Raw genomic sequence first — 13,197 nt, 5'->3', positions numbered from 1 at the left:
AATGATATGAGTATGTTTTTGAATCGTGTGAACCTAAGCATTTTGCACGCCTTGTTCACCATATAGGTAATACAGCAATAAGCTGAATGACGCTTATCTTCGTGCAGAATCGCTACTTGCTACCTATCAATATTCCTCCTTTTTTGGTTTAATCAACCGATAGATTCCATAAACAACTTTTAGTTGGTTGTAACAAAATAAGGCCAACAAAGTTCATATTTTTTCTTTATTTTAAGGTTCATTTTCAGAATAGCTAGGACAAGGACACTTAAGTGAGGGATGTGGTCTGCCTTTTGCCTTTGATTCATTTTGCTATCAGAAGAACAAAATTCACTTCTTATTATATTTGGCCCTGAGAATTTCCCAAAATTTAAGTTTCAACTGAATCAAAACTTTATAGTGGAAATAAATGTTGGGTATGTGCTTTCTTAAAATATAGACCAAACTTTTTAGAATGTGTCCCGTTTTACTATTTTATGGCGGTCAAAACATGCATGGAATGCGTTTTTCCGGAAAAATCGTTAAAAATCAACTACTTAAAAGCAATTTTCAATAGGTCCGCATCATAACACCACTTTCAAATTTTCTCAGTTGAAACATTGATTTAAAAGCATTCTTTATGCAAAAAATTACGATGGTGTTATTTTGCGGACTATGTTTATTTTTTAAAAATGTGTTCATTTTTACACCACCAAAACCCATGAATGAGACAGAATGTTGCTATAACACGTTTTATAACTCGCCAAGTATCGCTGAAAAATCGTAATTTTATAGGATGAAGTCTTCACATCAATATTATGAACATCAAGTAATGTTATTTCATATATTTAGTTGCAATGCTTTTGTCTTATTGATAAAATAAGAAAAGACGTCATTTTTAAAAATAATGACGTCACAATGGGGTGTAATACTTTTGATAAAATATAGATCTATAACGTTAGTCCTTTGTGCAATATAATCCGAAGCATAAGAAATACAACGTATATACTTATCGTGATAACAAAATGTAATAGGATAGACAATTTTAAGATACTTTTAATTGTCAAGAATCACAAAGTTTGCATGTGTTCCAAGAAAGCATTGCCTATTTGGCGTGCATCTGCAAAAACTTAAATCCATATTTTGAAACGCTTTTTAAATATTTGCTTAGAAATTACAGGTATTTATCGAAAATTACCAGCGTATTGCAGTGGTTAGAGCATTATGCTCTAGAGTTGCGAAGTGAGGAATTGATCCTTACGTCGCGGGTTCGAATCCATTGTGGGTCGTGGAGACAGGTTCTTCAGCTCGAACGAGATCGTATAAACCGAGATGCTGGCACGAAAAAAAATACCTCACTGCTCAATGACCCAATCGTAACTAATCGGCCATTTCCGTAACCACAAATAACTTTTTATCAGATACGGAAAAGGGCGAGTGTGATCCGATTGCTCAATGACCCTGACGAAGTGCCGAGCATAAGACAAAATTTGCAGCTCTCCACCGGCTAGTTAAGTGGTGTCTCCATATGAGTGAAATATTCTCCATAAGGACATTAAACTACAAGTTTACAATCAATCAACCAATCAATCAATCGATTGTCTCTATAGGTACATGTACTTGTAATGAGATATCTGTGTAAATGTGTAAAGTTTCGAAAGGGCTCGTATATGTCCTTAACTTGTATTATATTCTCAGTTTACGTTAATTATATATTTTTTCATGTCAAAATTTTTTTTAATTCATTCATTCTACCCTCTACCTTCTAAATAAATGGTGAAGTTTTACTTGATGTTTTATTTTAAAGATAAACATAATGATACTCTTCCAACCTCAACTTTTTACTTCTCTCTCTCTCTCGCGCTCTCTGTCTTAACTTTTTTGTTATGTAAAAAAAAATATACGCATAATTATCACTGAACTGAATGTTCAGCTATATTTTGCTTATCAATGATTATTAGTGCTTCGGACTTAAACACGTGTTTTTATGACAAAGTGACTTAAATATTTCAAATAATGTTATTGTTCTCACCTCATTATATATGTCCGCCATAGAACATGTAAACTATATCAATCTTATTATATATCTGATATGACCCCCCTCCCCTCCGCTTAAAAATACATTTTAGTGATCTGTCTTCCGAGGGGGCTGCATCTTGTTCAATTCTTTTGATTTAATTTTCAAACGCGCCAAACTGATAAAGCATACAACCAAAAATGATGAGGGCGGGGGGGATGCAACGTTCAAGAATACCTTGTAAAATACACTGTGTAAAAGATATATAGGAAGGAAATAGGTTCAAAGTTTGTTTTGTTTTATGTTTTTAATCTGCTCCATGGAAGTTGCTGTTGCACATTATACGAAATAATGAATAACTGTCAGATTTTTTTCAATTTATGACAATGATCAATCGATTGGTTTGCGTGATAATTTTATGCATAATCGCCTACGGTTATTCCTTAAATAAACCGTGTGGTACATGTACCTTTCTCTCCTGGTTTACTACAGGGTGAATTAATGTACAAATATTTAGCTCATCTATGTACCAACCGATATACCTACACATCTCAATTTTTTTGTGAAATTTCACCTCTCGTATACAACGTCATGAAGAAGAACGATAACACAAAACCTTGACATTGTGAAAATGTGAAGGTTATATGTAACACGTGTAAATCATCGTTGGAAATTCGGTCTGTTCAATACGCGTATCACGTAGAAAATAGTAACATATCTGCATGTATTAGAACAAAACTCTACATTTTTTTTTTTCAGAAAACCTGACATAATTATGATAACATGAATTTACTTCGAATTCGCTGTTGGAATATTGTTTTTAAAAATAAAATAAGAAAGACAAGAAGGCCAAAAGCCGGCGAGCCACAGCGACATGCACACTAAGTGCAGAATTGAATGTAGTTTTATGGTGACGGTGGTCCATTCCATTTTTTCCCCAGATCAGTGGGCATAGGGCTTCAGCTACATACACACTAAATCATTTTCTATAACAACGGCAATTATAATCATTTTAGTCGTTTACAAATTTGGTCAGGCACGTAGCATCGTTTTTGAAAGTGGGGGGGGGGGGGGACCAGAGAAAAAAATATATTTTACTTATAAGACAAAATTAGTCCAGATGACGATTTTTATTTATTTTTTTTTAATCAAAACAACAAATGGTTAAGGTAGAGTAGAGATAATTTTGTGCTGAATCGCTGTGCGAGTGTCCAAAGTCAGTTATACGTTGTTGAAAAGTAAAATTACTCGCAACGGTAGAAATTGAAATTCAACGAGCAAAATAATTGACTGAGGATCATTCTTCTTCATCGTTGCTCAATCTTCAATGTTGTGTTTTGAAATCAGTTGTTTATAAAATTTTAAAATCATATTAACAAGATCAGTTTCAATAAAAATTTATCAATACGATGATATCTCGTTATTTTAAGAAAAGTGTATTGAGGCAGAAGGAGAAAAGATAGAGAAGCAATGACGTTGCCATTAAGCAATTTAAAGGGCGACATATAGAGCAGGGTCATCCACTAACGATGAAATAGTAAAATGTTTAAAGAATCAAGTTGATTTTTTCAACATTTACAAGTACATTTTTTTTAATATTTAAAGTTCTTTAAAATATTGTAGCTGTATGAATCTCATGGCATCAGTCCGCGAACACATGAAAACTCTCCAAATGCACAACTTTTCTCTAAATACGATTTTTTTTTTTACAAAATCAAATCCAAACATACCAATTGATTCATAGATTTGCTATTAATTATGGAAAATGAATCTAGTAAGTATCGTATGCTATATCAATGTTGAACAAAAAATATCGCGTTACGTTTGTGAATGAAATTCATTAAACGTTCAAAATGAAAAATGCATGCTAGCTGGACTTATTTTGAAATATCCTGTATCCCATTCTTGTTTATGACGTCGCATAAATCAACGTCAAAATATCGCAACGTTAACGTAAACAATGCTACCTTTACAGCTACGTAAAACATAAATAAAGCTCTGTACAGGTATATATTGATAATTTCATAAAAATATACACTCTTTAGAAGAACTTAGAGGAATATTATTAATTTTGACACGGGGCCGAATTTTGCGACAAGTGAATCAGGTTCTTTGTGTACAAGGAATTATATTATATTTAGCGTCATTTTGTAATATATTAGTAGTTGTATAAGTTGACAAATATTATCCTGATCCTAGTTGCGCAATGTAAGTTTACAGAACTTTCAAATCGTGCACTAGTCTTGATAATTGTTCTGCAGCCTGCGAGATTTACGATCAGTAAACACTTTTTGGTAAAGAAGATCAACATTACCACGTGTTTGGAATTGTATGGTTTTACACAATCAAATTACATACGAACATTTAAATTCTTGCTCATCGTTACATCTATAGCTAGAGGCCGTTGTAATAGAATGTATGTCTCCATGAATTCACTGAGACCGTAAACCTCAAACTTTGAAAGGTGATGTAGGGGGGGGGGGGGAGATAGATGTCTAGCAACACCAAACAACATAAACGAGGTCAACGTGCTTCGTATTGAAATTAAGATTTTATGTCTTGATATAAAATGTGTCTGGTTCTTGCCCTCTGTTCAAGACTTAGAATTAACAAACCTCGTTGGTTAGTTGGTGTATCTTGGAATTGGGAGTGTTTCAAACAACCTGAAGTGAGTCAAAATAGGTTGTATCGTAATTTTAGAACAATACACACAAAACGAGTCTCGGTCACATTTTACATTCTTAAGCTTTGATTGTCAAAGCTTTCCGATATTACTTCTTTGAGGTATTGCGGGGCTGTGGTGCTAACTTAAGATCAATATTACCAAATTTGTATTGTTCCGGTAGTTCAAGACTGACATATCTTGTTTCTAAATAATGAAGTCCATTGTAATTCGTTGAACTTTTTTTTTTATCTCTTTTGTATGGTATATGGGTTTCTGAGGTAGTAATGGGGTTTGACAAAATGTTTTACTTAAATTGCAGTCGTTTTTGAAGTAAAGACTGTGTATGAAAAACAAAATTTACAGCTAACCAAATATATTTGAAAAAAAACACCAAATATATATTCAGAAAAAACGTCAACTCAATATATGACTGATTAAGCAAAGCAACACACTAAAATCAAAATGATACACGTAAAAATGTACACCAAAAGCAACAGCAATGATTCTAAAGAATGATACAAACACTGTTTTTCAAGAATCCTGAAAATAACAAATTCAGTCACGTTTATATAAAAAAATTGAGTAAGTTTCACCGCGTGAATTTTAATTTCTTTTCAAAGTTTCACAATAATTGGATTTTAAGTTACAATACATTGTAAAGACTAATAAAGATGACTGGGGAACATTGTAGGAAGTTAACAATTTCTTAACATTTTAGAAACTTAGTTTTAAATCATTTTAAACCAAACTAGGTAAAAAATATTAATACAAATCTATGTATCGAGTTTTTGTTTTGTTTTGTTTTCTAGCCTCAGAATCAGTAATTCAATAGCTCTGATCGGAAGTGAAGTCATCAAAACAGAAAGAACACGTAAGGTTCAAGTAAAGTTACATATTTTCTGAACGTTTCATGAAAATCTATCAAGTATTTTCGAAAAATTGAGTGCACAAAATCGATATGTATGGAAAACATAATCGTGAGACGAGTATGTTGAAAAACAACAAGCAGATCAGACTGATGTTGGACATTTTTAGTACTATCTTTAACTTAAATCTAGCCTGACGTACATAGGAAATGAGCGATTTACGACTATTTCCTGTTTGACAGGAAGTGACGTAATTTGACGTATCAGAAGTGATCAAAACGAAAAAAAAACATATGTCATGAATTTCGGATGCTGTATCAGACCTGCAAGTTTCATGAAAGTCGAGCGAGTCTTTTCCGAGAACTGTACACAAAATCGGTTAGAAACAATAATAAAAAATAAGCGGAAAAGAAACCTCAGAATAACAAACTAAATACGATCCAGACCTTAAGATACAGTGTAGGTGAAAAAAGATTACTAAGAAAAACAAAAGAAAAGGTCTCCCGTTGAAGACTAAGGACTTATAACCATACTAATGAAATTATATACAAGAACAAGGTTAGGATTTATGATTGTAAATACTCAATAAATGGAGAGGTATCACATCTGCACATCAAGATATGCAATATAGAGCTACTAACGTTATACACAATTGTATTTTTTTTTATAGAGACTAAAGGCATTTTCTAGTTTTTTTTCTCCATCGTATACAGATGTGAAATTTTCAAAGATATTTATTAGTTAATATTTTGCATACGTCAATACTAAATGTTCCCCTTTTATTCTTCGAACTTGAAATCGTTGATTTTTTATCATACATATTACATAATGTACTGTCATGGATTTAAAAAGGTTTTTGTGCGGACCTTGCGTGAATTTTCCAGTATTTTGTCAGTTTTTCTGTATTAATAGTATGCAAATCCCTACCATGATGAACTGGACAAACGACTTCTTCTCCAAGTATGATTTCTTTCTCTGGAATGAAATGTTCTTCAATGTCCATTCCTATTGATTGCTCATTTTCATTTTTGCAACTAAAACCCTTCTCAAAATCAATTTTTCTATCAAACGTAGCTGAAATTTTGTATAGCATTTCTTCTACAGAGCTTTGGATTTCTTTAGTTTTTTGCAGATCCAATGATTGACTGGATATTGGCTGGTACACCTGGAGCTGTATGGACGTTACTGTTACTGCAATTGCAATATGATGATCATGGAAGGAAAACAAAGCAGCATTTCTGTAAAGACAAGGCAAATTTTGATTTTTGCGCACAATCCATCTGTCTTGGTGCATGCAGGCGACAACAAGACGAAAGAAAAAGAAGTAAGGCAGAAAATTGAACTGAAAGACTAATATGGAAGATTTGTTCTTTATCTCAAAAAGTTTTCTTTGAGTTTCTTCGTCAAATTCTTTTCGGTTCATGCAAGGAATGTAATGGGATTCTGAACCAGTGGCTATTAATCCAAGTCTATCCATGACATTCAAGAGACTTTTTCGATGCTGTTGGAAATATTGATTGGGTTGATTGCCTTCGCTTGTTTGACGCAGAGATTGATCTTTAACATCGAAAAAAATCTCGTCATCCGGAAAATCCGAGTCTTCCAAGCTTTCATGCTTTGTCAGTTGTTTGTCTAATTGTTCATCTTTATGCTTCCAAATTGCTTCAAGAACACAATCCTTTAGATATCCAGTATGATAGTACTCCTCCCAGTCACTCCTAGTAGCAAAAATTCCATCCAAGTTTAGTTTGTCTGTAATGATGTTTTTAAAGGCATCTACAAACCATTGTATGTCAATGATGACAGAATCCTCTAAACCCTCTTCGTTAAAGTACAGTACTTTTCCTGCGTCGTGAAAGTACCGTAGCATATTCTTCTTAGACGTCTGCCTTTTAGTGTTATCTTGCGGACTGTCTTTCTGAGTCTTCATTTCAATATCTTGTTCTCTCAAGATTTTCCATTTAGCTCTTCTTTGATTGAATTTTATATCTAGTAAAGCCCACTCTCTCGGTATCTTTACCTCCCAATTTTCTTCTGAGATAATTTCTATGATATGTTCTTTTAAATTATCTAAAGGTTCTAGATAAAACCGAGTAAAAACACTGCAATTGTCTCTTCGGAGAGAAAACTTAATGAAAAAGCAACTCTTTCTCTGTATGTATTGCAGTAAATGCGAACCTCTAGGGATCTTGCTTTGCAGAGCTTCTAGAAATTTAGTTTCGTTCTGAAATTATAATAATTATGTAATGTCTGATAATTTATCATAAAAGACCTTGATATTAAAAAAATATTTACTCACTATTCAATAAATTTGTGCATCACTAATTCAACAATGGTCTAGAAGGCTAAAGGTTAATAGTTCTGCAAACAGTTTAAAGAGAAAGAAGAAAGAGAGAGAATGGTACCTTGTATTGTTTATTGTCCCAGTGTGTTGCTACGATGATAATTCTTCGTTGAAGTGTTTTCCCGGTTTCTGCTCCGCAGTATGTGTGTATGGATTTAAGCCAAAATAGGAAATAGTCTAAAACATAGTAAAAGTCATGGTTTATGAAGTTATGGAATACAGTCAGAGTTTCCTTGCAAAATCAACCAAATGTTAAGACAGACATTATAAATGTAATAGGTAGTTAACGACGGATTAGCAAATGCGCTTACAATAATTCGATGCGTACAAAGAGATAAATTTCCGTCTCCGTGTAAGGCAATGAATTTAAAAAAAACGCACTTCAAAATTTGATTTCAAAATGCATTTAAATTGGGACAAAAATATGCGATAAGGTCAATGTACTTTGAAAAAAATATTTTCAAGTAAAGTGCGTTAAGAGTTTACATCAACATTTTTCACCATGAAGGTGCTTTACGCACTTTGATTGATTGTATGTTTAAAGTCCCTCTCGAGAATTTTTCACTCATATGGAGACGCCACCACTCACCGGTGGGAAGCTACAAATTTTGTCCTATACTCGGCACACAGGGCCATTGAGCAGTGAGCAGCGACTCTAGAGCAGACGCTCTAACCACTGTGCTATGAGGGCGACTTTACGCGCACTTTGAAGATATTTGTACAGAACAAGTAATGGACAACGATTTTTGTAAAAAAAATATAAAAAAAAAATTAGAAAAAACTATTATTTTTTATATTTCTCTCGAAAACTGAAAAAGAATTGATTTATCCTTGTTTTTTCCTTAAGAATGTTCTTTATATGCAAATAAACCTAATTAGATAAATACTTGTTTGGCTTACCACCGTAGATCCATTCAGAGAACAAAGTTCCTTTTTGATCGCACACATTCTCATTTACTTTTTCATCAAGTTTCTTTGAGGCGTCTACCACAATGATATAGAAGGCTCTTCTTGTTAGATAAATCTGATGACAGGCGTAGTACGCACACTGTCCTCCAAAGTCAAAGAAACTCAAGGTCTTCTTGTGATTATCAATTACATTTACACCTCTTCCATTTTCATGCAATGATGTAGCTGTTATCAAATTAAAATAAAATATTCACATTATCAAAAGTTATTTTGCTATCTGTGTAAGTGTAAAACACTTTTCTTTTAATTCTTTTTCAAGTGCAGCCATTAATTAAGTTCATAAGTCATGCGCGTATCAAGTTATTATGTATGAATCTATTTTCGATATTTTGAATATTGCAATATACACAATCATATACACTGAAATGATATATTTAGCTTATAAAACCAACTTTATTCACACCTTTGAGAAATTTAGTATCATTTTCCTCACAAATCTCTAGTATTTTTTCGTGGACCTCCAAACCTTCTGTTGGGGTGACATTCAGAATCTCCCTCTTACTACATCCCATCAGACGTTTCAGGAGGGTTGTTTTACCAGCTTGTGCACAACCTACTATCATCCCCCTAGCATGGTGTACCGTATGCGTTCCTTGCGAAGCACACTCAACGTATTGTTCTCGAGCTCGCTGGTCCCAATGTAGTATTTCTTCTGGAACTTTTACTATCAATATATAATTGCATTGTATCTTTTCAAAACCTTAAATTGAAATTGTGATCCTCTTCTTTACATTGAACAAATGTTATTATATATATTGAAACTTTTAAATAAATTTCCTCGCCTTTTGCTAAGTTAGTTTTTATATGTGAAAAGATTAAATTCTTTCTTTGGGTGTTAGAACGGGAAATGAATTTCGCAAAGTAGGATTAAAATGATGGATTATTGTATTATTGATACGTGTATGTCTGTCTAGCTGTCCGTTTGTCTGTTTTCCATGTTTCCCCCTAAAGGGTGTAAAAGAGTTTTATACACTAGACAAAATTGCTAACGCACCACTTGTAAATTTTCATTGTGTATATTGAACATTTGCCGGATCAGTTCTAGTGTATATGATATGCCATGATTTCAAAAGCAGTGGGAGTGACAAATGTCTTGGCATCATGAACAAACCCACGAAAACCCTTCTTGTCCAAAAACCAATTTCCAGCTGTGTACTGCGCACCAATTTTGCACATGTATGAAATTCTTGATCACTTAAGGGGTCTGTGAGATTGCCCTACATTGTAGGAGTAGTCCTCACTTAAAAATCAAATTACAAAGAGTCATTGACTCTCATGTCTCCTAGTAATCATCTGATACCTTAGTGTCCATACCAAATCCACTCCACTTCCGGTCTACCCAGTTTTGTGGAACATTTTTAAATTTCTTTTATGCTGCAAACTTAATGCCGTGATTATTTATAGTAAATATTTTTATGTTTGTTAATCTATTCGGAACAATTTTTAAGAGTGGAATTCATAACCTTTCTATTGTTTTTATTTTTTACAAATTTTTCTAAAGAAACCCCCCTGCAGACGCCATCCTGTCTGCGTTTGCACGCTCTTCTAGCGTCAAACGCCGCATACGGTGTACTTTTAACCTGTTTTTTTAAATTAGTACAAATGTAAAGAACATAAAACCAAAGAAAAATTTGAATTCGTTTTCTTCAAAAATGGAATAGACAAGATTATATCTTTTTCTACGAATTGGTCACACTTCAATAAACATTGTAGTTATTTATAAGGTTAAGCATTAATAAGCCTTATTTTTTGTTAAAGTAACATACTCATATATCAAATACATAATAAACAAGATTTTAAAAGTAAAATAGTAATTTTCTTAGGTGGTGCGTTTGCAATTTTGTCCAGTGTATATGACGTTATTCGGTGAGGTACAAACAAAACTGATATATACCTATATATATATACATGTAAAGATTTGAAAGATAAAACTTTGGATTTATTAATGTTACAAACTTCATTAGTCTCCTAATTCACGATATCCACGGACTTTTTAAAACACACGTGACCAAATATGATCATTCATATCCTGAGACTCTATTGATTTTTCATAATTTCATAATTTCAATAGACAAGGTTGGTTGATTGAAGTCTAATTAATTGAATTTTTAACGAAAATGACTAAATATTCTGGTTTAAATTCGCCTTGAAATGTAGCAAACATTTTACATACTAGTATATTGGTTGTACATATGTCATATGGTATTTCTGAAATGGCATTGTTCGCAAAATTCGAAAAATATACTCACAACATTCGCAGATCTTGCTACGAATACTTTGGTCCGAAACAGTGCAGTGTTTGATGATGTCAAGCTGTAGTTTATCAATGAAATATCCGTACAGATCCCTGTGCCTATTTGGTATATAGATGCACCTTTCTTTTTCCTTCCTCTTATAATTCCAGGACCTGCAGTATTCTGAGATCACGTCACGTGATGCCGTGGTCAGGAAAAACTCCAAATCACTGTCCTCCACCAGACACTCCGTAACAAAGGCGTACATGACGTCATGTCGGATGTCGTCTGATATAAATGTCACGGTATTATATTGTGTTTGCACGCAATCATTAGGCAGACGTGTTGAGTCAAAATCTTCAGATATAGTTTCTGTTGCATAGTATCTTCCTCTGATTTCCTTCAGTAAAGTTTTATGAGAAATATCAGAGACTTTAAAAGTGTAGTTGTCCAAAAACAATATGCTGTAGAGCAGACTTTTGATGTCCCACGAGTAACTGTGATACCGACCTAAAGGAATGAAAAGTGATCAAAATAAATAACAAAATTCTTTTTAAGTTGATTTTCTTTTATCTTTGTTATAGATACATGTCATTTTTTTCTAAAAAAAATTAACGCTTCAGTTGAATGCAAACAGCGTACATGTACATGTAACACTTTTCACAATCACACATTCTCCAGTTGGATTGACAATGAATAATCAAAGTACAGAAAGCACTCATGGGAGTTGAACGTGGTGTTAAATAAAATCTTTGATCGGGAGGTTAAGTGAGTAATCAATATTATTATTTCAAATACAGACATTCAGAGACATTGAATAATGCAGGGGCCATATTCTTGCCTGCCTACATTAGTGTTTTTTATACCCCCTGCTTGAAAAGCGGGAGGGTATTTATTAAATGTATTTATTGAAGTTATCATAACACGTGTACCAATTGGATACGTGTTAATCTAGTGTATATGAAGAGTGTCGGTCTGATTGGTTGAAGTATTTATAGAATACCTGTTCTACAGGTATTCTGTTAAAGCACGCACGCTTTAGCGTGTGTAAGATTTAAATGCCATTCGAAGGCTCTTTCTCAGTGCAGTCAGACATTGCCCCGTCCACCCACCCTCACAAGTATCATGTTTGTTTTATTAATTATATGTTTTGTTTTGTAGATTGGATGAGTTGTCAAGGAGGAAAGTTGGAAATGTATATTTTGTGTACAATATTAAACTGCACTTACGAGAGCGCTTCTGTACCTACCTATATACGTGTTGTTATTTATTTTATAAATTATTTATGTTCGTTTGAGTGGAAACGAATAAGAACATAATCTGGATTTTTATCTATCTGTTTGTTACGCTTTAGGTATACCCATCTCTTATCCGTAACTCCTCTTACACCACTGAACGAAATTTTCATGGAATCTTTATTACATATTGCCGTTGTGCACCTTCTATTACTTTTCCATCCTACACATATTTTGGGTTTCCCATTGCAAAACGTGGACACTGCTATTATATTCATATTAGAGGTGGCTGATCATTTATATAATTCACTGCTCACAGTCTTCAAATTTGTAAGATATTTTTCCCTGGCACCTTTACCCATGTGTTTTGAAAATTTCAGTTTCGCAGGAATAATATCAATGTTGATAAAATATGGATTTTAACACAGCATCCTTTTAAGAGCTAACAGGTTTGTTATATAAAACTTCTCTGTGAATATAAATGTATTTCAATTACACGAACATTATACATGGAGAACGTCAGAACTTAATCTTTTTTAATATTGTGAAGAAAATATTTAATGACCAAACATAAAAACAGTGGTATATGTGAGAGTTTGTGTGCGTACAAGTTATCTGATATGTAAATGAGGTTTTCCTTTTATTAAAAAAAAAACAACTTCATTTTGTTGTTTTTACGAAATGATTTTACGAAAACATCAGTGTCCGTTTTTTGGTTTTAACATTGATAACAGAGTACTAGATTTACGGCTTTTGGCAGGCGATACTGCTGATTTAGTAATAAATACGCATGTTTCCTAAAGTTTTTGAAAATGTTTATGAAAAGTTTGAATAAATTCTGTGCACCGGTAAAAAAAAAATTGCTAAAAATCCGGGACCGTCGGGTGT

At 33.2% G+C, this 13,197-nt stretch overlaps 1 protein-coding gene across 1 annotated transcript in view; it reads right to left on the bottom strand.

Moving 5' to 3' along the window:
* Nucleotides 1-6,247: 6,247 nt before the first annotated feature.
* LOC134260939 (uncharacterized) overlaps nt 6,248-13,197 on the bottom strand; it is a 59,705-nt gene continuing 52,755 nt past the window's right edge. Inside the window, exons 9-13 of the mRNA XM_062743461.1 lie at nt 11,090-11,584; nt 9,244-9,504; nt 8,772-9,005; nt 7,933-8,048; nt 6,248-7,751 (exon numbers count right to left, since the gene is read on the bottom strand). Coding sequence (XP_062599445.1) covers nt 6,372-7,751; nt 7,933-8,048; nt 8,772-9,005; nt 9,244-9,504; nt 11,090-11,584 — 2,486 coding nt within the window. The 3' untranslated portion in view covers nt 6,248-6,371. The remainder of the gene's footprint in view (nt 7,752-7,932; nt 8,049-8,771; nt 9,006-9,243; nt 9,505-11,089; nt 11,585-13,197) is intronic.

This window comes from Saccostrea cucullata, unplaced genomic scaffold (genome assembly GCF_032062105.1).
Source record: "Saccostrea cucullata isolate Sc308-1 unplaced genomic scaffold, CSIRO_AGI_Scuc_v1 ctg1283, whole genome shotgun sequence".
NCBI classification, from domain to species: Eukaryota; Metazoa; Mollusca; class Bivalvia; order Ostreida; family Ostreidae; genus Saccostrea; species Saccostrea cuccullata.
The sequence above is the reverse complement of the archived record's forward strand: the minus strand, read 5'-3'. Positions and strand labels throughout refer to the sequence as shown.